The sequence below is a fragment of the Seriola aureovittata genome, chromosome 5, assembly GCF_021018895.1.
Source record: "Seriola aureovittata isolate HTS-2021-v1 ecotype China chromosome 5, ASM2101889v1, whole genome shotgun sequence".
In the NCBI taxonomy this organism is placed as follows: Eukaryota; Metazoa; Chordata; class Actinopteri; order Carangiformes; family Carangidae; genus Seriola; species Seriola aureovittata.
The window spans coordinates 16,015,208-16,041,126 of NC_079368.1; the positions used below are offsets into that span (position 1 = coordinate 16,015,208).

Below are 25,919 nucleotides of genomic sequence, written 5' to 3' on the forward strand. Positions count from 1 at the left end.
TCTGTGTGTTGGTTTGTTTGTGTTTAATCACTAATACTGGAAAAAATGCTCAGAGAGTGGGAGGGGGTTAATAAAGGTCTGTCCCCTCTAGCAGCTTAATTCAGCCATGGGTGCAGATGTGTGTGTGGAAAAAAGAAAGAAAAAAATACCATTGATGTAATCATATGTATAAAAATGTGCATATTTGTAATATGTGGCTTATTTATACATGCCCAGAAAAACGGTGCACATGTCCTGATTACAAGTGAACTGTATATGTAGGAAACATATACCACAGGAGATGGGGAATGAATCTTAAATTGTAAATCAGACTTTTATTTTGTAAGAGAAAGCGCTTTCCGACTACTTCCTTTCCCTTGTCACGTGACGTCGTCCTCGCCTGGATACGAGAAAGCGTCGCTCCGCGGTAGCTACGGAGAGAGGGATGGCTCTGTTGTAGTTAAAAGACACTTTTGTGCACTTTCCCGTGCATTTAGGACAACTTTCTGTCATGGCAGTCTGTTGGGTACGCTTATCAGTCGTTTGGGCAACGACTCAACCAAGTTTAAACGCTTGTCCATCCACGTTTTGTTGCTACTAGTGCATTGATCTATCTTGGCATGACAGATAAAGATTAGTTAGCATGCTAGCGAGCTAGCCGCCCAGCCTCAGCATCGCACAGCGACCACGCCTGCCAGTGACAGGTAAGAAAATGTTATTCCACTTCTCTACAGGAGCTTGTGTATACCAGGAGTCATCAACCATTTTTTCCACCATTTGTAACTCCGGTTAAAAGCCCTGGTTGTTGTTACATAATTACTGTCAGTACAGTTCATAGCAGGTGTTTTCGAGTGACTAATTCCTTGTGACAGTAATGATGTGGCTCTAATAGGATTTAAGCCCTCTCCTTCCTGTCTCTTGTTTGAGGAGTATGCCAGGCTAACGAGGGAGGAGCTTAGCTGTGTGTGTGTGTGTGTGTGTGTGTGTGTGTGTGTGTGTGTGTGTGTGTGTGTGTGTTGTGTGTGTGTGTGTGTGTGTGTGTGTGTGTGTGCGTGCGTGCGTGTGTGTGTATATGTGTGTGTGTGAGAGAAGAGAGAGAGAAAGTAGTGTTTGCGTGGGAACGTGTGGTTTAATCTCACTTTGTGTTAGTCTGTCTTATGCAAGATATTTTGTTGTAAGAAACTACTTAAGTTGGTTGTGTGATATTTGTAGGGGAGCCTAAAATAGTAATATGCGGAATTTAATTGTAATGAAAGAAAATAATAATCAGAACATAATTATCCGAACAGTGCAGTATTGAATGATAGTACACTTTGCATTGAATGAATCTGTACCAACATACCAGATTGCAAGCAAGGCATCTCACTCTCCAGTCAAATCATTGATATTTCAATTTAATGTATTTATGATTTAATACAGTAACCCAAGTGTATTGAGGGGCAATTATATTCTTTTCGCTTTCAGTGTACTGCTGTTTTCTTTCAACAAATTTTCACTTAATGTGTTTATTGCTACCATGTGATAGAATTTAACTTACAGAGCTTTTGAATTTAACAGAATTTGTTGGGTTGCAACAATGCTTTAGCCATTGTCCCCCATCATCCCCACTTACAAAAGAGTGATAGACATTTAGCTGCTTTGGAGCCAATGCATCAATTATTTTTGTCCTAGTTTGATACCATTTCTTTTTGTGTGCCCATGTATTAGTGTGACTGCAGGTGTCTAGTCAGACATGGGGAAGTTACAGAGCAAGTTTCGCAAGAGGTCCGAGCTTTACAGGTGAGATGTGTGTGCTACTGAAACTCTGTCTGTGTCCTTGTTTGTACAACATTTTCAGGATTTCTGTATAGAATCCATTCACACGAGAAAAAAATTAAAATCAATTACTAAAGGTCACACTGACGTTTATCCCTTTTTGGATGGCAAAAAAGTAATTTGCTGAGGATAGTTTTCATTAATATCCATATTAATGCATAATAATTAATCTTAAGTAGGAAATGTCTACCAGTGCAGCCTGTTGCAGAAAATAATGTGTTGAAGAAAAGAGGAGAAACTTTGTTAGAACATTGTTTATATAAAGGTTTGATAAAACATTTCTTTAGAGATCCAGTATGACATTAATAAGAAAATGTGTCTGTAAACCTTTCAGCTGTGTATTATTTCTTACTATTGGTGTTTTCTGTGCAGAGCATCTCAAGGGGAGAAGGCAGATAGTACCTTTGACAGTCAGGTGGTGCAGTATGAACCTGCCCATCAAGGATCCATCAGCTCTGTCACAAATCTCAGCCCAGATCTGTGTGTTTCTGGTGGGAGTGATCAGGTAAATTAACATGTATTAATAGTGCATCATTCCAAAATTGAATAACATTAATCACAGTATTGATTATTAATTAGCCAATCATTTCAGTCTGACCTCCTCTAAATTTCAAGTGACATATTCAACTTTGCAATGGTTTTAAAATAATTAGAGCTCAATAAAATGCCTAATGCAAGGAAAAGACAAGTTGCATTTAATTTAGACAGTATTAAAAAGTATGATGGGTCATGACAGACAAGAGCACCTTTAAGTGATTGAATTCAGGAAGCACAGTTTGTGAAAAATCTTTATACATGTAGTAATTATTTTGTGTGCATGTCTTAGAGTCTATGCATGCATGTGTGTCACCCCTGTAGGCTGTGGTGGTGTATGACTGGAAACAAGGCCGGATGTGTCAGTCCTTCCAGGGTCACAACCGAGAGGTTACCAAGGTAACGTCAATAGTGTGCACACAAACTGATAAAGGTCTGATGTTTCTTCAGAGCTGTTACACCTCTCACATATACATATCCTTAGGCCTCGTCTCCTCTTAATTCTGCCTCCATCCATCTGCCAGGTGGTGTGTTATCCAGGCAGTACATGGATCTTTAGTGCCTCACGGGACAAGACTGTTCTGATGTGGGACCTAAACCAAGGGGATGAACCTATTCAGGAATTTTGTGGGCACGAGTTGGTGGTCAATGGACTAGCTATCAGCCCTGGTACACACATACACAGAAACACACACAATGAGTCTCTTCACTCATAAGTAAATATTTTAACTGCTATCTTTAAATTTTTAAGCTTGTTATAAAATTTGCTATTCTGCAATTTATAGTATGTCAGAGAAAACTCAAGGTTAAGATACCAAATTTTTTATTGTTATATATCTGTGGAGATAGCATTGTATTTATCCAAAAAAAACAGCTTACTATAAAAACAGCTCATAGTTATACACAATATGAATCCCTTGTATTATAGCTGGTTTGGGAACAGACAACTCTCAGAGAACAGTTCATGAATATTAAACACAAAAATCAGAAACATCAAGAACACAGCCATCAACAGCACATCTCCTGCAGAAGACAGAATCATCTGCAGATTTTGTTAAATATTTCTGTTAGTATTGGCTGCTTGTCACTGCAGCACTAAATGTAAAGAACAGAAATGCAAATGCAAAACTCTAAGTACAATTCCAAACATACTGAAACAATGTTTGTAAGAATGTTCACTAATAGGCCTTTTGGGTAGAGATCTAATTTGAGATGGTACAGAGACTTCTCAATAGTATTGAAGGCTGAAGGAATATCTCAGCACTGATTTCATGTTTTGGTCAGTCAAGATGCTGCGTCCGCGTGTGTATGCGAGCAATGATAAATCTTTCAACTTTCATCGACTTTGTTTGGACTATATGTTTATGTTTAGTTACTTAGACACTAACTCTTATTGAATTGCATTTGTGTCAGATGTTGATGTGATATAGTAATTTCATTCACACTGACATCTATTTCCGATTACATATTTACTGAATAAATGGAACTGTTTCTATTGTGGCTTGTAGATGGGAGAAAGCTGTGCACCGGTTCTCGTGATAACTGGATGTGCCTGTGGGATATAGAATCTGCAAAATGTGAACAGAGACACAACATCTCTAGAAACCTGGTGAGAACAATACTCTGTGCTTTTGTGTGCACACCATCCGTTTACCAAGAGTTGTTTCAAGCACACTGGATCACCTTATGTGTGTACCTGAGCATGTAAGAAAAAGTATAAAGTCAATAAGCCATCACTTTTACTTCATGAGTTCATGCCCTGCAGGATTTAAACTTTTCCACTCTTCTCTGTCCAGGTGACTCATGTGTGTTGGGTGCCAGGCAGCTCCTCTATAGTTCAGACCTCTGAGGATAAGACCATCAGGTACAGAAAGATTTGCTAGTTGGTTTAGTAAGATTTGCAGTATGGCAAGAAATTTGATATTCAATAGAAATCCCCATTGTTTGCAGCTGGTTATGCTGTTTTTTTTCAACTCCATAGGTAAACATGTGTAGACATTGCAGATGTGGACTGTGATACCAGTGCTACACTACAATTAGAAGCAGGCATGTAATATCTCTCCTTTGGTAACCGTGCTGGGTCACAACTATAAGTATTGTATAAAAGCAACACTGAGACTGAGAAGTTAATGTCAGTCCAAATCTTTTAACATCAATTGGAGTCTCTTTTTTATCTTCCCCATTGCTTGTGTCTTGGAGAGTGGCAGATTAAATTAGTTCCAGCACTGATAGTTAATCAGTCATTTGGACTGAGAACTTGTTTCACCTAGTTTTTGCTGTGTCGCACTGTTCCTGTTGCTGACCTGACCCCATCTATTTTGTGCCAGTATCTTTGGAGCTTACATGCTTCTTCTTTTAGTAAGACATCCACAGAAAATTAAACACCTACTGTAGTTGGTCACACAAAATGATAACCTGTTGTATTTGTTACTCTGATGATATGTAGATAATTTATCCTGGTATGTAAAAATAAATCAACTTGAGTGTGCTTGGTTTGTCCTCTGATGTAAACACATATTTTGTCCTTATAACAGAAGCACTTTTAGCACCGTGACTGTACAAGCATAATTGTTGTGCAAAAAATTTGTTTAAAAGTAGAATACCCAAGGGAAAGATATGAAGCGTTGCCAAAAGACAGGGCGTTATGGAGATGACATCACTCTAGCCTCTACTATTATTAAGTATTTTTCTTCACAGAGATACATACAGTACATAGCATAATTTATCAACCCATGCCAATTTTTACACCATCCCCTGATCTAAATGATAGGATGTAAAGTAATACTGCATGTGGATGAAACTCTTTGTGTATGACAAGATTATAGAATTGTACCTTTTTATAAACTGATTAAACATCAGTGTTACTGATATAAAAATTTCAGCATTCTCCCACCCAGATATTTGAAAATTAGATCTGTCTAACAGTACAGCACAACCTGGCTCTGATTGGATAGAAGTATTTCATCCTGCTGTACGTAACTCTCACCATTGTGTTTAATATGATGTTTCAGGTAAAACTGTTGCATGTCATTATGTGACTTTGATGTATACAACTGCACATACATATGTGAACATAGTATATACTTAATTATAGGTGTGTATTTCTGCAGTAATGACTCTGTATATGTGCAGGGTGTGGGACAGCCGTACGTGGCAGGTGACCAATACTTTTCCAGCCAAGCAATACATCCAGACCCACTGTGACGTCTCTCCAAATGGAAACTATTTGGTGTCCAGCAGCAACGGCTTCGGAGGGCAGGGCTGTGAAGCCACGGTGAGGGCTTGGGGGTGTTTTTGTGGTTCCTGGCTGTACAGGTGTAGTTATAAAGATGGTGGATGTAGTTGAGGCTGTTAGTAGGTTACCTGTTGTCTGGGCTTGATTTAGTCAGTACTAGCCAACCTCTAACTGGAATAAACAATAGGTTTTGTGTCAGGAAGGCCACTGGCTACTCAGTCAATACCAGTTGTTTTTCACTTTCTCTCAAACAAAACAGTAATTGGACATTAACCTTGTGTAGATGGTCTCTGAATGTTTGTCTTCTGGGTTCAACTTACCCAGCTTGCAGCTTGCACCCCCCCAGACCAGTTTCCTGTCTAATTTGTATCTTCTGACTGTATCTGAGACAAGAGATTATATAGAAGGTAATCTGGTTCAAATGCAACTATTTGACTCACTACCAGTGGTTCTGTAGTACAATCCAGTCTATTACCCAAAATTAAATCCCCCCTAATACTAATCCTACTATACAATGTTTCTCCTCATGTTGATTTTATGGATGTCATCGTTCCCTGCGTATCTCTATATATATTTTATTACTTCTTATTACTATTATTATTGATGAGATCAGCTTCTCCAGTCCAATAAAAGTGAAGATTATCAAGTATACAGTGTCTTATGCAGATATCTTTGAAACTTCTGACGTCTGACGTTGTCTCTGTGTTATTAGCTCTGGGACCTGCGCCAGCCTGGCTGTAAAGTTGTGGAGTACAGAGGCCATCTTCAAACCACAGCCTGCTGTGTGTTTATACCTACACCTCCTGGTGGCACAGCTCAGGTAGCAACATCCTCCCATGACAGCTCCATCAAAATCTGGGATCAGAACACAGCAGGTAACACACACTAATGGATGATAACATTTACATACAGAAAGACAAATTCAAACATAAATGTGAGCACAGATGCAGACACTGTTTGGGTGTTTGGTCTTTGTACACTGACTCTCCTCCAACCCTCCTCCTACCATCTTCTGTTCAGTTTGTTTAGGGACATTATCTCTGGATGGTGCTGGTCCACTGGTTTATCTGGCTCCAAATGACTCCAACAATCTGCTGTGTGCCAGTTTCAGCAACGGCATCAACCATATCCAGGTGGGCCAGGGATCAAATCAGGCTCAAGGTTCTGGGGCAGGTTCAGGTGGGGCAGGTGGCCTGGACATTAAAGTTTTGGCACGTTTCTGACAGCCCAGAGGAACTTGGTATGACTCATTACCCTGACCGGTGAACAGCCAGTGACTCAGCGAGCACTATCACTGGATGTGAAAATCATGTCATTTCTCTTTTCTTTTTTTACAATTTTGCATATTTCTATAGACATTTTGCTTTACTAGACTGCCATACAGTGAAAAATGACAGAGGAAATCAGCCAGAAAAGGAAGGGATGAAAATGACATGTACGGACGATGCACCTTTTGTCCAACAGCGCCATCTGTATGCCCAACACATCAGTTCTGCTGGGAGTCTATAAACACCACAACCATCATGCTAAGACTGTTGCCTTCATGAACCAAGGATTTGTATCTATACAATATACACTACTTCAGCTAGGTGGAGCTAATGAGGTATTTCATTCACATGTTGCATTGCTGTTAACGGTGGCGCTGAACACAGGTTTAGGGGACATTTTAATGCAGCAGGAGTGGTGTTGAAAATTTGGAACCATTCTTAGAGCAGGGAAATCAGCTATTTGATCAGTACTTATCCTTAGTGTGTCGGAGAAATGAGAGCCAAATACAATCTCATACTAAGAGTATGTCATTTGTTTTGATGCAGTCAGATTTGCAGTCTTCTTTGTCAAACACTTTGTGGAAAGCTTTTGTTTTTTTTTTTTATCATCAAAATAGAGTAATGAGGAGCCTGAGTATATTGATAGTAATGTAACTGTTGATTAGTTTGTACTCTAGCTTTAACCTATTAAGTGTTGGACCAAATGTATGTAAGTATGTACGATACAGGACTGTATGAACATGCTTTGTTTTTAGGTAGATTTTAATTGATAATGGTTTTTAAGATACAGATTCTGATATTTTTAAAGTGAAGCTGCTGATAGCTGATGTGCCGATATCCAGTATATTTAAAATTGAAAATGACTATGCAAAATACTGGCGTAATTCCCTTTTTGATAAACTACTCTTTGAATAAATAAATGGGAATTCAAAAAAATATTGAAAAATATATAAATAAATTGCAAATAAAGCTGCTTAACCTGTAAATATATAGCCCGCTACCAGTTAGGTACTTAAAATATTTGACACGTTTTTGTTAGAATTAGCTATCCAGACCTGCTGTGGTTTAGCTAGCAAATGCTAATGTTCATATTAACAGCCTTAAGTGAATGAATTTGGCTGCACATTACATTCCTATCTGAACTGATCACTGTCAGGACATACGGTGAAATAGTCTTCAATTTGAAGTATAGCTTTAATACTGAACACTAAGCTGCTTAAAAATGACATAATTTACCTTTAGTATCTGCAGCCAGAGGAATAAAATGAACAAGTTGACAGATGGATCAGAGTAATGCACTCTCAGGTGATTCCAAATGCACTTATGGACTTTAATCTGAAAGCATCAGTTGGTTTAGCACCTACCTACTGAACTTAACTACAATAAGAAAAGTCAGTGTGATGTGTGACTTTGTCATACGGTGCTGATGAGTCCACGCTTAATAATTCATTATTTTTCATAGGGAATACTACAAGCCAGAGGAAACCAAAGGTGATCAGACATTTCATTTTGTTAGAGGTTACTGTCTGGATCATTTGTCACTAAACATCAGCAGATGATTTGATTGTATCTACTTGTGTTGATACATTATGACAACAACACAACAAATTAGGCATTTTAAAATATCTATAGAGAATATTAAAATGTATTATTCCACTTACATATTTGTCAGACCTTTTTCACAGCAGCTATTTTGACATGAAATAGTAGGTAAACACAGGTGTGCCTAATGACTTTAATAAATGTTGTTCTATTTAGGTACAGAGCCTTAATTAATGTGATTAGTAACACCTGTGTTACTATATACATATATATGTATATTTATATTAAGAGGATCAGCTAATATCGTGACTTATGCATACACCTTTTGAGGGTATTTTCAAATTTTTATGTATGCAGGCAAGATTAGTGCCTCAATTGAGAGTCATCTAATTCCTTTTTTTTAAATCGAAATAATTCTTATTAGTACTATATAAAAACACAGACACACACACACTTTGCAGGGAAATCACATGTGCATGACATTAATGATGAATCAGAAAGCGGAAGACTTTCAGTCAGACAGTGGTGTTTAATTTATTCAAATCTGGACCTCATTTTCACTCTGACACAAAAAAGAATCAGTTACCCATCAACAAGTTTTCATAAAGACTCACACACAAAGTAGACATCAGCAGGCAGAACAGTTTGGCGGTTGCCACATCACTGAAGTACAGAAATATTCAGATAAAAAAGGTCTATAAATGTTAATTGATGAAATAAAATAAAAAAATCTATCTGCATCTACTCAAAATTCAAGTTACAAATAATTGCCTTAAATTAATTAAAAATAAACATTATTGGCACAGTATATTATAAAAAGCAGGCTATGTGGAATAATAGGAATAAGTAGGATACAGTACATTAAATTAAAGGAATTACAAGTCATTCAGACGACAGAAAATAAATATAATTTGAATGAAGAATTAAATCCGGAGCTGAGATGTGTCAATGCAACACTGGCATCCTTCAGCATCTGAGTGATAACAACAAGTGGTTCATCAGTAGGTCTACAGCTAGTGGCAACTTTAAGTATACAGTGTCTCTTCCATGATATTTAAAGGGAAGGTTAAAACCTTCCTCTTGGAGCCTTTGGAGAGTTCTCAAGCTGGTTTTTGTCTCAGAAACTGACATTTTTGTTGTGCTAAAAATAAGAAAACTGTAAGAGCACGTGTGAGCAATTTGAAGAGAAACTTTCTCATTTCTGGTTCTTTTTTTCTCTTGAACAGATTTCAAGTGTCTAAAACACAAGATCAGATAAATACCCCTCAAAATCCTGAATCTCTTGAGATTCTGAACCAACTGAGGTACAGTATCTCACGTTTGTGTTTGAAATCTGATACAATAATGACTGAGAGCCTGACAACATTAAGATCACCTGACTCCAACTACATTAGTGCCATGCCACTGGAAAACTGGGTAAAACCTTCCTTCATACAACATACATGATTAATTCTAATCACTTAACACCTTCACATATCACACATGCTGTCATTATTTTAACATACACAGGTACCTGGCTACGGGGGGGGGGGGTAACCACACACGACAAGTCACCAGGCTAAAGCCCCTCTCTCAAGTCAGCTTCACCTCTTCAAAATAATGGAAAAAAAAAGACAACTTTAATTTTACACATTTTGAAATTTGCCAGCAAGTCAGAGATGATAACATAGACAGCATGGCTCTGATGGAATGAGAAAAAAATTCAGAGGGTTTATGTCCAGTTTGGTCTTGAAATGTGGAACAGCCCTCGTAAATGTGACTATTTGGTCTACACAGTACAGTGTCAGTGCAAATGTAAACAGCAATAGTACAAGAAAATAAGACTCATTATACAAAGCCCTAATATAATTAACATGGGGCTAATGCATCACATCACAAATCACATTTTGGAAGGGCTCTCTACCTAAGCAGCAGAGGTGGGAGTAGGTCTCAAGTCTCAACACTCATGTCTCAATTTACTGTAGAGTCTGGATCTGTGACTGCAAGCCACCAACTGCTAAAATTGTTATTCGTTTTATGCAAAAAGTACTGAACTGATTTGCACCAAACTTGGTGGAGGGATAGGGCATGGGCCAGGGAAGAACCAAGAATCCAATTAAAAGGGGCGGATACAGGATTTTTTTTTTTTTTTTTTAATCACTTTCCTCTGTGTGTTCTACTGAGTGCCATTCCAGTTATTACTCTTAAAAGAAAGTCAATTGTCTCAAGTCATGAATACCAAGTCAAAGTCAAGTTGAGTCTTTTATCATTGTTAGTCATCAAATGTCAAGTCCTCAAATTTGTGACTTAAGTCTGACTTGAATGAAGTCATGTGACTCACATCCCCCACCCCTGCTAAGCAGTCAATAACATTTATACAATGTAACATAACGTTATAGGCATAAAAACATAGCATGCAAGAAAATCCAAGCTTACTTTGGCTGTTATGAGCTACCTGGGTGGTTTACTGCAGGGGACAAACCGGACATGTTTAGGTAGGATAAGTACATTTTTTTAAACTCAGAAATTTACAAACAACTGATACACATTAAGATAACCTGCATTCAAAAATTTTACCCTTTTTTTTGTTGAATTTTGCTGGTATTGAGCCTGAAAGGCAAGTCAACCGGACTAATGAGAATCCTAAATCAGCTGTTCGACTGAGCGCATGAAAAACCACATGTACCGGTAATTATCAGAATATGCTGAGAAATAGCCAGAGTCCATATGTTTGTACCTCATATTACAGTGACGCAACACTCCCCTTCTCCCAAGAACAATGTTGACATTGCACTCTTACAACTGAGAGAAAGTACTTCCCACAGTATCTCACTCATACTAATAGTTGCTGCACGGTTTGTTAATCTGAGTGTTAAAAGTATAAACACTGTTTTTTTTCTTTGGCCTCAATAGTGTCATGAGGCAACTGTGAGAGCCCTCTGGTCATTTCAACCATCCTCCAACATTACCGACTTGTGTTCGGCTTTAGTCAGTCTTTCTCATGAGACACTGAAAGCAACAACTTCCACAAGTTGCACAGCATTAGGGTCATTTGTATAAAAGCACGTGTTTACAGAGTCCAGATTCTATAAATTGAATTTACATTGAGTGTTCAAGGGGGAATATGAATAGATGAAGATGTGATATAGTGAAGTAAGGCAGGAAAAAAAACACTAACAGGGCTCAGCCTCTTTGGACAATACATGATGAGAAGTATAAAAAATAATGGCAGAAATAATAGTTATAAAAAGAAGTCCACCAAACTAACAAATGATGGCTACAGTAATGCACACCAAGCATGTGTCTAAAGCACTGTTTTTAACAGAATGATATAATGTGTGAATAAGTCAGGCTCGTCGGAGATCTATCATTCAATTATTGGTAATATATATCATATACTAACATGAATAAATTCAGAATAAAGTACAGCTGTTTCTAAAGCAGGCTAAAATGGGGTTGCACAAACCAAATTAAGACACTGATCCCATTTATACCTGACTAAAATCCAATCCTACAATATGAATTTGTATTGAGAATCCAAGCCAGTGTGATAGGACTCAAAAAGTTATTTTTCTTCACCATTTTTGTGGATAATTAGCTAGTGCATTAACACATTTAGATATTTAAAATGCCCAATTCAAACTTTAGAATCAACAATTACAGTTCAAATCTGTACAGTAATTCTATGCCAGTATCGAAATTATGAATGAAAAGCTGGATTTAGTCTTGATCTGAGTCAGATACAAATCAAATTTTGCAATTTCAACATGATGCAAAAACACAAGTATAAGATACTGAGACGGATTTGAAACCATATCTGAAAAACTGTCAAGTGACTCAAAGAGACCAAGATGTAATTTTAATATACTTAATATCTCATTTCCAATTCGATATATGTGTTGATTGAGTCCCTGAGATATTGCTGTCTGTCTGCATTTTCTCCAAGTCTGATGGTGATATCTTAATAGTGCTTTTTCAATCCACAAGCTTGACACACTCACTCACACACACACACACATACACGCATTTGCACACACATTCCAGTAGGTTTCCCAGATGCTTTTGCTTATACACCATACACATAAGAAAAGGAGGTCCTGATGTCAAACTATTTTCCCTATGGAACTGTGACAAAATGAAACAAACTCGATCTATATAATTTCAACATTTTGGATGGAAATGGAATAAATAAATCTCACTATGGACAACTATCCAATACCTTGAGGTTTTTCTTTTACATATTAGAAATACAATGTTTGTACCTGTCCCCTGCATCATACACCCTATCCCTCTCCTAATTCAATATGGTTTCAAAAAAAAAGGGGGTGGGGTGGTGGTGGTTGTGGATGAACCTGTGTAACAATTGTACTGCCCAGATTTTTCACAAGGATAAAAATAAACAAACATACATAAAATATGCTTATTCATTTAGCACAAGCATTGACAATATTTATCCAAACACCAAAATAAAAACCCCAGCTTGGTAGTTTCCTCAAAAGTAGCTGAGGTGTAGAATTAGACCAGCATTTAGAAAACCATGGACATCTTTCCAATAACCTCTTTACAGATATAGCAAAAACCTTTCAAAGCCTTGAGAGAAAAAAAAAGAAAAAAGAAGAGAACTTGTTTGGTTGATTTGTGTGAGCTCCAAGTTAACTGTCCACACCTCTGAGGATTTTTAGGTATGTTGTAACCAAAATCAACACATTCCATTAAAATACTGTTTTCAAGCCTAGTTTTGTCCCCCATCTGACAATAAAGTTGTAAATACCCAGTAGTTGTGTTGCGGCAGATGTGCGCAGAATACAGCATTCTGACATCAAATGCAGCCACTTTTACAATATCCCCTTCCCTCCCCCTCATCCTCGCTGCCACCTAAGTCTACTGGTCCCCGGTGCGTTCAAGGCCGTCTATGACACGACTCAGCCTGATGTTTAGCAGCCTGATCTGAGTGTCCAAGTGGTCGATTTTCTCTTCCAGTGAACCTGCCCCGCCCCCCCGACGCCAGTACGCTCCCACAGGCCCCGTCATGAAGTACACAGCCATGATGAAGCACAGTGGCAGCACAGCACGCTCAGGGTCGCCCTCGAACTTCTGCAGGATGTAGAGGCAGGACAGGGCAAAAAGGGTGACACGAGCTAGCCAGAAGAAGCGGCCGAACAAAGCATGCAGCAAGTAGAAGAAACCACCCAGGAACATGGAGAGAAACCAGTAGGCCAAGAGTACGGCGGCAACCAGGAGGAGGGCACGTGCCGGAGAGTTGGTGAGAGATGTGGGGCTGAAGTAGTGGCTGAGGTTTGAGGCTAAAAAGGAAAGAGAACACAGGAAGTTAACACTAAGTTAATTGGTCCAAGAGAAAATACCATGAGTTATTTCCTCAGCCTAGAAGCACTTAGCACATTCAAGAAGCTGGGAAGGCTGATCTTATCTCCGGGCATTTCAACTTTCTTTTAAAACTCGTTGCATGCTTCACTCTCTATGTTCGTCTGTCTCTATCGCTGACATTTTTTAACAATGAAATGTTATGTGTACATTTAAGAGCTTACAGTCAATGCCCATCACATCCAGCAGATCTGACCAGATCTTCCAGATGGTATCCAGAAAAGAATCCACTCCATGGACAAACCGCTCCGTTGTTTTGGAGAAAAACTATAGAAAGAAAAAAAAAGAAGAAAGAAGGGTGATGCTGTTTAACTGTCACATAAGATTTTTAGTCTAGACAAACTGTATATACAGATAAATCATTCAGGACAGATTAGCCTGTATGCTGTATGTACAAAGTGTTTTGTGAGCATTGTCCACATTTTGTATTCATTTCAACACATTTAAGCTATTAAGCAGAACAAAGCTTTGTTAGCTTCTAATTATAGCTGCTATGAGTGTCATGTTGTCTTCTGAGGCCTAAAGTAAGGGAAGGACTGCATTACAACTTGACAGATTTGGGGAAGTGACACAGCAGCTTTAGATCTCATTATGACACAAACGGAAAAACATTACAGTCTTTTGAACAACATAAATAAGTACAGCATCAGGTTTTGGAGAGTACGCAAGTCCATGCACTGATCCAATACCATGTAATTTATTGCCACTGAGCACACTGAGCAGTAAAGAGGAATTCATTTCCGGTAAATAGTAAAATGTATAATGTAAAATCGCACCAAAATATCAGCAATTTGGCAATATGTTACACCAGAAAGTCCCACCAGTAAATAAGCAACATGTACAGTATGCAAGGCTTTAATTTTAAAGGCTGATATTATTGTCAGGATAACGACAGCAATAATATCATATACTATAGATATTTTTTAATGCAATAGTATCGGACAAGTACTCAGTATTGGCTGATACACAAGTTGTATCAGTATCGGGAAAGAAAATGGTAATGGAACATCTCTAGACTCTAAAAATGGCCTAGGTGGATATAAATCAAACAACAGCTTAGTAATTCTCCAAGCAACCAACCCTCTTTTTCATTTTGATAGACAACTAAGGAGTAGATATAACAGTAATAAGTTTTTTGTTTTTTTTTAAAGAAAAAAAGAAGCTATACTACTATACACCATTACAGGAACAGGTGCCTTGTTGTTTACACTGTCAAAGCAGAGTATTCACAGGAACCAGTCCATGCTGCTGCCTACCAGAAGACATTTTGAATTGTTATGGCTGAAAAGGCTCAAGTGTGATTAATGACACTAATGATGCTCAAATCTGTTTAGCCAGTAAGCCACTATACAGTATCAGGGCTGTGGCTCTGGGGATACCTAAACTGGTTGCAGTCCAGTCAGACATGGGTCACCCCATCAGGTCATTGATTTTGATTGGAAGTCAACAGCATTTAAAAATCAGACTAATATAAGGAATGTGCTGAGCTCCATGTGTGCTGCTCATCTCAGTCTTCACTTTACAGTCAGTTGTACTGTATGCAACCACTCTTAATGGTCTTTATTTTCTTATCTTTAATCTGTCACTCAATTTGCATACAACAGTATATCATATAAACTGAGACTCGTAGGCTTTCAGGTTAAGATGCTCAAGATGCAGTTACGTGTCAGTTTGGTTTTCATTTGGCGGCTACACACAGGAAACAACATTAGATTTCGAAATGCAGGAAGTGTGGCTGCACCAATGAAAGAATGCAAGATAATGTGTTTCCCTAACAAGGGCGGTTTTCTGATCATTTGGAGGTGACGCTGATCTAAAGAAACAGCTGTTATGGCCCGGACCTTCGCTGCTACATGTCATCTATGAGCTGACATCAGATGCAATCCGCTGATGGACTGAGTACAATAAATGAGAATTTGTTACACACTGATATATGTTGTCATTAAAGTAAAACCTGTTTTACTCATTGTAGTGTTTATGGTAACGCTGTATCACCTTCACATCTTTAATAGCCGAATTAAACATGGGATAAAGGCTAATTTTTCAAAATGGCATCCGTGAAATTGTTGGCCAGGCCCGGGCGCACTTGTTTCCTGTTCGCCATGCTCGGACCGCAAAACCGCCTTGGCTGCTTGGTCCTGCTGGCCGCTAATACAAAGCGAGCTGTTACCTCCACTTTATATTCCCCACACTGACCTTGTATAACCCTCTGATGTTGTCCTCCCCGAAAACACTGCTCAGAGTCTGGTAGATGCCGTTAGCTGCCCGTCGGAAGCTGTTCTGGTTACTGGTCCTGCTCCTGCCCGCTTCGGCTGTGCACAGCAAAGACGCGGAAAGCACCAAGAAAACCACAAAAAACCTGATTCCCTTCATTGCACCAAAGGCCCCGAGATGTCAAGCAGGAATGTGTATCAAAATGGTTCAATTGAACGCAGAGTAAAACGGGTACCTAGCTGCCTTAAATGACACCTTGACTGGGGGTGACAGAGACTGGCTGTGATGGTGGCGATAACCCGTGTTGCCTTCAAGGGCGCCTCGTAAACTCCTCATGCCGTGCCCTGACTGGGCTCGTTGTCGTGCTTTTGGGCGAAATTAAGTGAGTAAAACAGACATTGATTGATTGATTGCTGCTTTGTTTGATCGACCAAAAGACTTTTAGCCACTATGTACTGTATTGGAATAACGAAGAGGATATCATAATGAATCCCAATTGGTGTTTCAAATGATTTGTTTGCAAACTTATGAGTAGGATGTTTCTGCACTACCGAAAGTTATAGCCTTTATCTGTACCTTCTAAGTTATACAAATTAATGTCACAGTTGAGTCGAGGGGTGAATATATTTAGGGTATTAACAAAGGCCATTTATATTCCATTCTTTAAACACTTTGCTTTTGTTCTCGGGACATTTCCGATTATCATTAAAGACGCCACCACCACTTCTTGTGAATTTGAGGCAGGTGACGCTCATCTGAAGCTCGCTGCTGCCCTCCTTTGGTTAATCTGACTCCCTTTTCTCACTAATATCTCTCAGCCCATAAACTCATTACAACGAAAGCATCAAGTCCTGCTGCATCACTAAGTAGGCTGCATGGATCTCTGCTGGTGGTCCCTGGTGGTTTCCAACACCATTATGTTTTGATGTGTCTTTCTCATTAAGTCACTAACTGTTTGTGTCTTCATCCAAGCAATGAAACCACTGGTCTAAATCAAAAAACATTTTTCAGTAGGTTGTAATGTAACAAACGCCAGATCTTTGCTACCAACTTTTTCTAGCCATAAATCCATTACAAACCTCATAAGGATCTGCATTTCTGCCTATGTTTCCTCTCCTATCAGTGAAACTGTGTGTTATGCACCTTTTCATGTGAAGTGTTCTCTTTATATGCTGTCTAAAACAAAAGATGATATTGATAGAAACTTACTAAGACCCAGCTCATGTTACTTTTTCTCACGAATATTTGCCCCATTCAATGCACCAATGTTTACATGTCCTGTTTCATGGCACTGTTTGCTTTGTGTCAAGTGTGTGTGTTCACAGAAAAGCAACAATAATACTAAATGAATACATAAATAAATAAAGAGTAAAATGACAAAGGAAAGTAGAAAAAAAAAGCTGTTCATTTGTGGACTATATTATGCCAACTTCCTCTGGAATTTTCATTGGTATTGGAAATACTTTCAGTGATAGATTAATGATACAGTTTTCCAATGAACAACATAAAAATCTGTTTTTATTCTTATTAGCTTGAAATAAAAAGTCTTTCAGGTGAGATAATGTAGTGCAAGTTTTAGGAACAGTATGCCACTATGAACATATGGTGTGAATGCTTTAGGACAAATCTACTGCTCTCGTGGGCTATATCCCTGTTATACTGATGATGATAATTTGTCATTTTAGCTACAGTAACAATGCCTTCCAGAACGATATTTGTCTCTGCTGTCGGCTATATAACATTATTATTATTGTCCTGGATGCCCAGTGTCCCCCTTGGGAATTACTAACATTCGTCAAACCAATGTGCAGGCCAACCAGCCAGCCCTCCTTCTTATACGACATGACAGGAAGTTCAGATAGAGATGTAGTTCACTGCAATTCCAGAGAGGCACTTGTTACTTGAATGGCTTTCCCCTGAGTTTTCATTATCTGAATCTTAACTATACTGTGTGGCAGGCTAATACTTCAGGAGGAAGTAAGGCAAGAGTAGTGGTCCTTTAAGGCAAAGTGTAGGAAGAGTTGTTGTCACCACGGAAACAAGCTAAACATGTTGTTGTTCACGGGAATAAGAGGATCCAGCAGGTTTTCTCTTTAAATGAGATAAGTGGATGGTTTGAAACTTCACTTGCTATGTCATATTTTCACCCACTAGATGGTGGGATAGGATTATGGTTGCACCTTGACAATGCTAACCATTAAAATATACGTCAGATTAATGAATTATATCCTCATTAAAAACGAGTTCCTTGGGTGGAAATTAATTCTAAGATGATTTTACAAAGACGGGAGCAAAGGCAGTAATTTGAATAACAGCACCTATATTTAATGGAGTTACTAAATGTTCAGGTGATACAGGTGGTTGAAAATATCAAGGGAAACACTGTAGGCCTAAGTTTGGTTCCTCATCTTTATTTTCTTCTTTCCTCGTGTGTTTTCTGACGCCATGTTGCTGCGGTGTGCAACATTATGTGGTATCCAAGCAACGACGCAAGCAAGTAATGCAGAGTAACGCAGACTGGATACAGTGCAGACAGAGGAGCAGCCAAGGGTTTTTAACCTGGGGGCAGAATAAATTAATAAAGCGAGGGCTATACTGTGGGCACACTAGCAGAGGTATGTGATGTCTGTACTGTACAAACGAAGTTTAGTGAAGCTACCACTTAGTTTTTAGGCAGGGTAATTTCAAAATGTATGGACGAGCTCCAAGATTGACCTCCACGACAAGCGGCACCTCGTCTACTGTTGGACCCGGGTCGTACGATGTCACCCACTGCAAATATCAAGTATCAGGTAGTATTAAATTGTAGGCTTCTTAAGTTTTCTTTTAAATCAAGAAATCCACCTGATTAGACCTAGAGAAAATGTAGGCCAAAATCTAAAGTAAAAAATCAGCCTAACTAGCCATATGATAAAATGCTAACTACCTGAAAACCACCAGCAGGAAGCGTAAGCGATGGAGTCAAGACTTAATATATTTATTAATTTATGGGAAAGATGTCACAACATTAAAACTAATATTGCTAGCTTATGAATATAGCATTCAGGTGAAGGACAAAATAATACACTAGGTAATGTAATTCAGCTCATTGGCCATGCAATAAATAGACCCATATTTTATGTGTTCCTATTATTTTGTACACAAGCTGTAGTTAAAAACACAATTAATGACATCAGTACAGTTAAATAATCTAACATAAAGTACATTATCTCATCTACTCAATACCTAATTTACTTTTGTTTGCTTTGTCTTTTTTGCAGATGGCTATGCTCCATTCCTGTCCTTGACCAACAGACAGTCAGCATTTAAATCCACTGAGAGGATACCAGGACCTGGACAGTATGACTCCTCACCCGTTAAGGTACTGTGGGTTAGAGACAACCATTTTATGGACAGCTAAGTCAGGACCTGAGTGTACACTAGAGCTATAAACTGGGTGGGGTGGCCCTTGTTAGGACAAGAGGGTCATGAAAGCAGAGGCAGATCAGTCTGAAGTCATTCTCAAGTGGGAATGTATATGACAAGAAATATAAAGTCATTGATCCCATTAAAACATATAAAACTATTAAACATTTTAGGAAGGCATAAGATGAGAGCAAAGTGAAGATGATGTTTGCATATTATTAAAGAATCTGTTAAGAAAAGTACCTTAGCCTTGAACAAATATTTGTTGATTGCAGTCTCATTCACTCTTTGTTTGTCTTTCTATTGAATCCTCATCTCTTCAGCTAAATGTCCATGGTGGCTGCAGTCTTCAGAACCGCTCCAAGCGTTTTGAGGAGGTGGTGTCAGGGGTTCCTGGCCCCGGTGCCTACAACGTGCTGCCTGCCTCAGGAAATACGCTCAGGGCTGTGACAGCGGATGCAGGACAGGCTGAGAAGCTTGGCAGAAAAATGGTAAAGTAAAACGGTATGGGTGATGATATGACAATAATTTATTATGGATTTGCTTTTTTAAGTCTATTATGTTTTTTCTTGTAAGTTGGCTTTTATATGATGTGTCTTCTGTTTGTGAACTTTATGGAAAGAGATATGTGTAAAAAAGGATCAAAAAGTCATCTAATACAACAAATAGTATTCTGTGCTGATGGGAGTTCACCCTTTTCCTTCTGGTCTAGGGTTTGCTCCTGCTGTCCTGTAAGCAACACACACACACACACACACACACACACACACACACACACACGCACACACACACACCGACACAACAGTTAATAACTTTCATTTTCATATATACAGTACAATAAAAATTCAGTAAGACGCAAAACTCTTCTCACTACTATGCAGTGTGATGTGCTGTATCTGTGCCATTTATCAGACAAAAGATATGAATATCAGCGCCTTGTCCAAACTTGGTAACTGCCAATACTTGCAGACGGTACCTTGCCAATACCTTAGCCTTTATCTCTGGCAGCTCTGCCATCTGTAGACACTCAACACCAATCTGTCGAAATTACAGGCTGCTACTTTAAAACCTGTTTAGACTTTGGTGTAAACAATTACAACTCTCCTGTTGTTAAAAATTGTAACTAAATTTGAAAACATGTCACATTCAGTAATGCATACATTGGACATGGAAGGCAAAACAAAGGAAAGTTATGATATGACATTGATTGTCCTTAATAAGTGCAAAATTCTCACAATTCTCACATTGTACAAAATAAAGCCCCTTGTATGCACAGCAGTCATGATAATGATGGCGATAATGAGGAGTGAAATATGAAGACACCAGACAGAGGGAGAGTCTTGTAAGCATCTCTAATGTGGTTTTAACCATTTAACTGATATCTTCATCTTAAATACAGAAATGTTAAATATCAGCAAGGATCAGGAAGACAAGGTATATCTCTGTATCTCTGTAAATCTGCTATGAACCTCCATCCACAGGCTGGCATTATCTGAAGTTCAGTTATCATAGGTGACGTTAGTGACATGACACTGAATATGGCAATAATGTCCTCAGAAGCAGTAACAGGGGCAGAGTTAGGCCTCCTTCTGACCGTGGCTCTTACGCAATAGCAGTGATGAAAGCCTGAAGACAGCAGAGCGTCCATTTTACTTCTGTCTGTTGGAAACGCCTGAAACTTTTCTCACCCTTTTCTGTTTGTTGTCCAGACACTAGGTTTTTGCAAGCCCCCTTGACAGGTTTATCATTACTATTCATCAACTTCAACACATAGAAGAGCCTTGCGGTGTTGCAAATCCAAATTTCCCTCCTGTTTGCTGTGAAAGATAATGTCTCAGGCAGGTTGAGACTTTAAGATTAAGCACCTAAAAACACACCAACTTTTTTATCCTTTAGCTCACTTAATGCCTTGCTTGATATATTAAGTAAAGCTGTTGAATTTTGGATAAAGTAGCCTGTCCAGTAGCCTCCAGCTTCATCAGCAGTGATAGTGGAACACATGAAGTTCAGCCTTGCAGTGAACTGAGAGAAGATATCAAGTTTCTCTTTCCATTCTCCATGTCAAATTTATGTCCAGCGTATACAAACACAGATAAGCTCTGAGTTAACACTGGGCTCAGGGCTTTTATCTGATCCAGACTGATACCAATGATTAGCTCACTTCTTACGGAGAATGGAGTATTTTTAACTTTAACCACCAAACATGAAAGAGTCCCTAGATATTTACGCTTTTCTCCTTCTGTGCGAGATGTAATTATCTCGATAGCATGTATGCACACACACACACACACACACACACACACACACACACACACACACAGATGGACCTTACTTCCAGCTATAGCAAGGTAGTAGAGTGACTGCCACGTATTTTGACTGAGATGACATCATTGCTGTTCCCCCACCAGATATCGTTCCAATTCCCACACCTCTACGTGTGTCTTTCCTTCTTTGTTTATCCTTTTCCATTTCCCTCTTTTGTTTCTTATCTTTTGCCTCTCCTTGCTCCTTCCCTCTCTGTCTCTGTCCTTCCTTCAGTCTCACGCTAAATTGGCCCTAGGCAGTGCTCAGCTACTTTGTAAGCCAGGGCATCCTCTCTATCGCAAACCCTGACTTCACATCTTGCTCTCTCTGTCTATTCTCCTGCTTTTTTTTCTCTGAGCAGTGGCTGCAGGCAAAAAGTCTCCGGCTGGTTCGTCAGTCAGATATCCCTTCCATTCCTTCCCCGGGCCAGGCTTATGGCTACGAGGAGGATGTCCTGGGTGTGCTCCGTAAGCAACAGCCCCCTCCTACGGACACAACCCTGGGGCCAGCCTTCTACAATCCATCGCTGGTAAGGACGAATACACACAAAACACACACATGCACAGTCCTTTGAGTTTGAATGTACATCCATCAGAGAATGTGAAGTGCTCATTTGTGCACACATGTGTGCTTTCATTAGTCTGTGAGAGTGTGTCTCTGAGTGTACTTACTCTGCCTGCGAGGCGAGGTCCATTAGTGTTAGGCAGATCTAATGCACCGCTGAACCCCCACCTCACCTCATTCAGTTGGCCCAAAACCCATTTCCATAGCTAATGAATGCAGCTCCACTTTAAAAAAGCCACAGCGCACCAATGCTCATCCATTTTACATGCCAACAAAGAGAGCCATTAGTAATTATTCTTCAAGCTATATTATAATATTCACTTAAAATAATGCACACGCCTGCTGGTCTGGCTCTCAATTAAGTCATTTTTCATCTGTTAATGACCAGAGGAAGTCAACAGTGTCCTTGAGTGTTGGCTGAGGTTGTGTCAACACAGCGGAGCAGGCACAGAGGCATGCTGTGATTTAGGGCCATCAGCAGTGCATCCATCCACGGCTCTTTCTTTCCGTCTCAACTTCTGTTGCTCTCCCTTTGAAAGTTCAGGCTCCGTCTCTGTCTGTCTCCATCCCTCTGTCTCTCTGTCTGACACACTCGCTCCTTTAAACTCAAAACACTCCCCCCCCGCCCTGTGCTCCAACTGAGTTCAAAAGTGTGGAGAGGCGGAATTAAGTGGTTGTCTGAGGATGTAACATCAAAGTGGCGGGGCAACCTTTGAATGATAAGACATTAGACGGAAATCAAAAGAACATAATTTTGTTTTTCTGTTTGAATGTTATTGAGAAACACAAAAACATCTTAATCGCTTTTATCCACTTGCCCTAAACTTATGGGTCAAGTCTGCATCAATTTAGCACACAGAATTACAGACAGGCCAATAAACTGGATAATTTATATTATCGGCTGGTACAGATATGGGTAGAGGCACATATGGTGGCTGTGAAAACTGAGTGTGCATAGTAAAAGCACTTGGACTAATTTAGAAACAGTATCACCATGAGATATTTTGTTTGTTCAGACTGTGTAGTGTTAGAGTTGGCAGATAATCATAACACAGCTGGCCAGATGGCGATGTGGATCAGAGACTGTGTGTAGTACTGAAGAAATGGGAAAACTGAGAGGCTAATATTACACTTTCTTACTGGCCAATCAATGAAAGAGGCTTTGTTGCCTGAATAATACTTTCATTGTTTATCTGTATAATAACCCTTGTATACTGATATTGGTTGCTCTACACAGAATTGGTATTTGGTGTGAAGATGTGAGATGGAAATAGAGATGTGCGCAAGATTGTCCTCTCAGCAGAGCCTGAATGAGATTCAGACCCATGCTGGGTTGTGTATATGTTTGTGGAAAGCAACACCAGCAATTTCAGCCTGCAGGATCCTGCCCGCAGACGGCCCTACCGAGAAAAACTTTTATTTGTGGTGGAGTTTTTTTTTATTCTCATTTAAATAATAAATAGCCTGCCATTCCATTTTATCAAAAGCTGAATTAATATGTTCATACCCACTAGCTGTGTTTTTGTTTTTCCTTTTAAAAGCTCTCCTTGACATAAATAGGCAATTTATGCCTTTGAACTCAATGCCAGCTGCGATACCATCACGGTGCTTCTATGTGTCTTTGTGCAATGCAGAACAGTTATGTCTGTCTTTTTAACTTTAAGCATCTGAACATCCTTGTTTCCTATCTCCCATGCTCAAAACTGGATTGGAAGATCACAGGGGACAGAACCTCAGATCTTGTCCTCCAGTCACTGTTGAAGTTGAGATAAGTTGACAGACACCATATGGAGTTAGAAACTTTTTGAGACTCCCTGCCAGTCCTCTCATAACCTGCCTCATGGAATAGACAGTTGGGTCAAGGAAAAGGGTCTTTTGATTTTTGATTCAATAAAGGAAGTTATTTTCTGTCTGTCATTTTAATACAGCTGTTTTTAAAGATTGAGGGACAAGCTGTAATCTACTTTGAGTGTCAGGAAAATTAATTGAAGTGAAGCATGCTAGCACACTAAACTAAGATGGTAAACATAGTAAATATACCTGCAAAACATCATCATTTTAGCATTGTCACTGTAATCGTGTTAGCATGTTGACTTAAGAGCAACCAGTAGCTCAGCCCCCTACTTTAGAGGAGCTCACCCAAAGGTTCACAGAATATAGTCTGTACAAACCATGAGTGCATAGTACAAACTTCATACATACCCATGGATACCCAACCCCCTTCAACACCAAATAATTATTTGTCAGTTGTCAGTCAAATTAGTTTGTTTACATCAGATATGCTGTAGGCGACATGCAGTGAGAGCAATTCTTCTGGATAACAGAGGAGATATAAACAACATTTCCAACAGGAAGCTGTTGGACTTCAGATTGAGCCCTGTCTTTTTTTTCTTTTCTTTTTTTTTTGCCCCTTTTTGTTTACATTTTGAAAAATTAAGTGTACCGAATTAGCTATTTTAAGTTCCTGTTTGTTATGTACCATTGGATTTACTGACAACTATAACTAGATTACTGACTAAGGAGCTTCTTTTTTTCTCTGATTTCTAGATTTATGGATGTTAATTTGCAGTGGTGTTATGATGTCTGTGTATTAAGGTTTGACTGAATCATGACTCAGATTTTTGACACAAAAATGGATACTTTTGTTAGTTTCAGCTGTTTTTGGTACACATTGTGAGTTTTGGATATTGATATTTAATTACTTGTTATATGTTCAATTCTCTAAGCCTCTTATATTTTGTCAGAGTAAAAAAAGTTGGGGACCCCTGCTCTGAAATGTGTTTGGACACAGCTGGCCAGCTCATTTCCAGACATAGCCTCTCTCAGTTGTTAAGCAGCGGCCGGAGGCAGAGGAACCAGGCTCTAAAACTTGGAGAGATAAGAAAGGATGGAGGGTCTCCCCTAGATCTCTGACATATTTTGGCATTTGGCTGAACTTCACATTTCATTCAGCCCGAACTTCATGAGCCCTGGCTGGAAGAGAAAGCAGATAAGTGTGAATGAGTCAATTCTATTTTCTACTTCTTTGTTCATCCATTTATCATCTTGTTATCTCTTTCTCTCCCCTACCCTCTCGTCCTCTTTATCTCTTTCTTTCTGGCCAATCTTTTCTTTCATCCACTCTTCACCTCCACTCTTTTGTCATTCTGGTCTCTCTCCTTCTCTTTCTCTTTCTCCAGTCAGAGGGGTCTGCACAGAAGTATAAAGGAGTCCATTTTGGCAACATGACAGGAAAGAGAGATGAGGTGAGAGTGGAAGTGGGACCAGGTCCAGGACAATATTACCCTGAGATGTGAGTATCACATGTCATGTTACAGAAATGAATGATTTTTCAGTACCAGTCGAATATGAACATCTGGACTGGAATCATGGGGAAACAGGTAGCGTTCATTCAGGTAGCTGGCTGCAGTGACTTCCTTTGGAAAGAGTCAGGCTAGCTGTTTCTCCTCTTTTCCAGTCTTTTTGTGAAGCTAAGCTAATATTAGCTATGGTGTGAAGCTAATATTTACCCTGTTGACATAAAAGTGGATGTCCTCATCTCACTTTCGGCAAAAATCAAATGAGCACATTCCCCAAAATGTCAAACTATTACTTTAAACTGTTACTACTTAAGTTTGATTTAATCTAAACAATTTGGGGGCAACTCCTTAAAGGTTGATGTAGTACAGTATTATTTTTCTTAAGTTTGAATATCTCAT

At 39.1% G+C, this 25,919-nt stretch overlaps 3 protein-coding genes across 5 annotated transcripts in view; 2 read left to right on the forward strand and 1 right to left on the reverse strand.

Moving 5' to 3' along the window:
* Positions 1-394: 394 nt before the first annotated feature.
* wdr31 (WD repeat domain 31) lies at positions 395-12,563 on the forward strand. Its single transcript, XM_056376394.1, has 10 exons — positions 395-683; positions 1,687-1,758; positions 2,167-2,299; positions 2,653-2,727; positions 2,853-2,997; positions 3,837-3,937; positions 4,125-4,192; positions 5,461-5,602; positions 6,276-6,438; positions 6,584-12,563. The coding sequence occupies exons 2-10, from the start codon at positions 1,712-1,714 to the stop codon at positions 6,784-6,786; spliced, it is 1,077 nt and encodes a 358-aa protein (XP_056232369.1). The 5' UTR covers positions 395-683; positions 1,687-1,711; the 3' UTR covers positions 6,787-12,563.
* bri3bp (bri3 binding protein) lies at positions 8,883-16,264 on the reverse strand. Its single transcript, XM_056376395.1, has 3 exons — positions 15,931-16,264; positions 13,899-14,001; positions 8,883-13,655 (listed from the first exon to the last, which is right to left on the reverse strand). The coding sequence occupies exons 1-3, from the start codon at positions 16,105-16,107 to the stop codon at positions 13,234-13,236; spliced, it is 702 nt and encodes a 233-aa protein (XP_056232370.1). The 5' UTR covers positions 16,108-16,264; the 3' UTR covers positions 8,883-13,233.
* A 1,832-nt stretch (positions 16,265-18,096) lies between these two features.
* stpg2 (sperm-tail PG-rich repeat containing 2) overlaps positions 18,097-25,919 on the forward strand; it is a 50,106-nt gene continuing 42,283 nt past the window's right edge. For 2 of the 3 annotated variants that reach the window (XM_056375505.1, XM_056375506.1), the window contains exons 1-5: positions 18,097-18,740; positions 19,209-19,309; positions 19,677-19,844; positions 22,019-22,186; positions 25,401-25,513. In XM_056375505.1, coding sequence (XP_056231480.1) covers positions 18,638-18,740; positions 19,209-19,309; positions 19,677-19,844; positions 22,019-22,186; positions 25,401-25,513 — 653 coding nt within the window. In that variant the 5' untranslated portion in view covers positions 18,097-18,637. The remainder of the gene's footprint in view (positions 18,741-19,208; positions 19,310-19,676; positions 19,845-22,018; positions 22,187-25,400; positions 25,514-25,919) is intronic. The other variant, XM_056375504.1, reaches the window with a different exon arrangement.

Bases quoted from the DNA above. Each gene is read 5' to 3' on its own strand.
- bri3bp (XM_056376395.1), bottom strand. From the start codon at position 16,107: ATGAAGGGAATCAGGTTTTTTGTGGTTTTCTTGGTGCTTTCCGCGTCT. The intron at 14,002-15,930 runs GTCAGTGTGGGG...TTCTTTCTATAG, and splicing joins ACATCAGAGGGTTATACAAG to TTTTTCTCCAAAACAACGGA. The intron at 13,656-13,898 runs GTAAGCTCTTAA...TTTCCTTTTTAG, and splicing joins GGATGTGATGGGCATTGACT to CCTCAAACCTCAGCCACTAC.
- wdr31 (XM_056376394.1), top strand. From the start codon at position 1,712: ATGGGGAAGTTACAGAGCAAGTTTCGCAAGAGGTCCGAGCTTTACAG. The intron at 4,193-5,460 runs GTACAGAAAGAT...GTATATGTGCAG, and splicing joins TCTGAGGATAAGACCATCAG to GGTGTGGGACAGCCGTACGT. The intron at 6,439-6,583 runs GTAACACACACT...TCTTCTGTTCAG, and splicing joins CTGGGATCAGAACACAGCAG to TTTGTTTAGGGACATTATCT.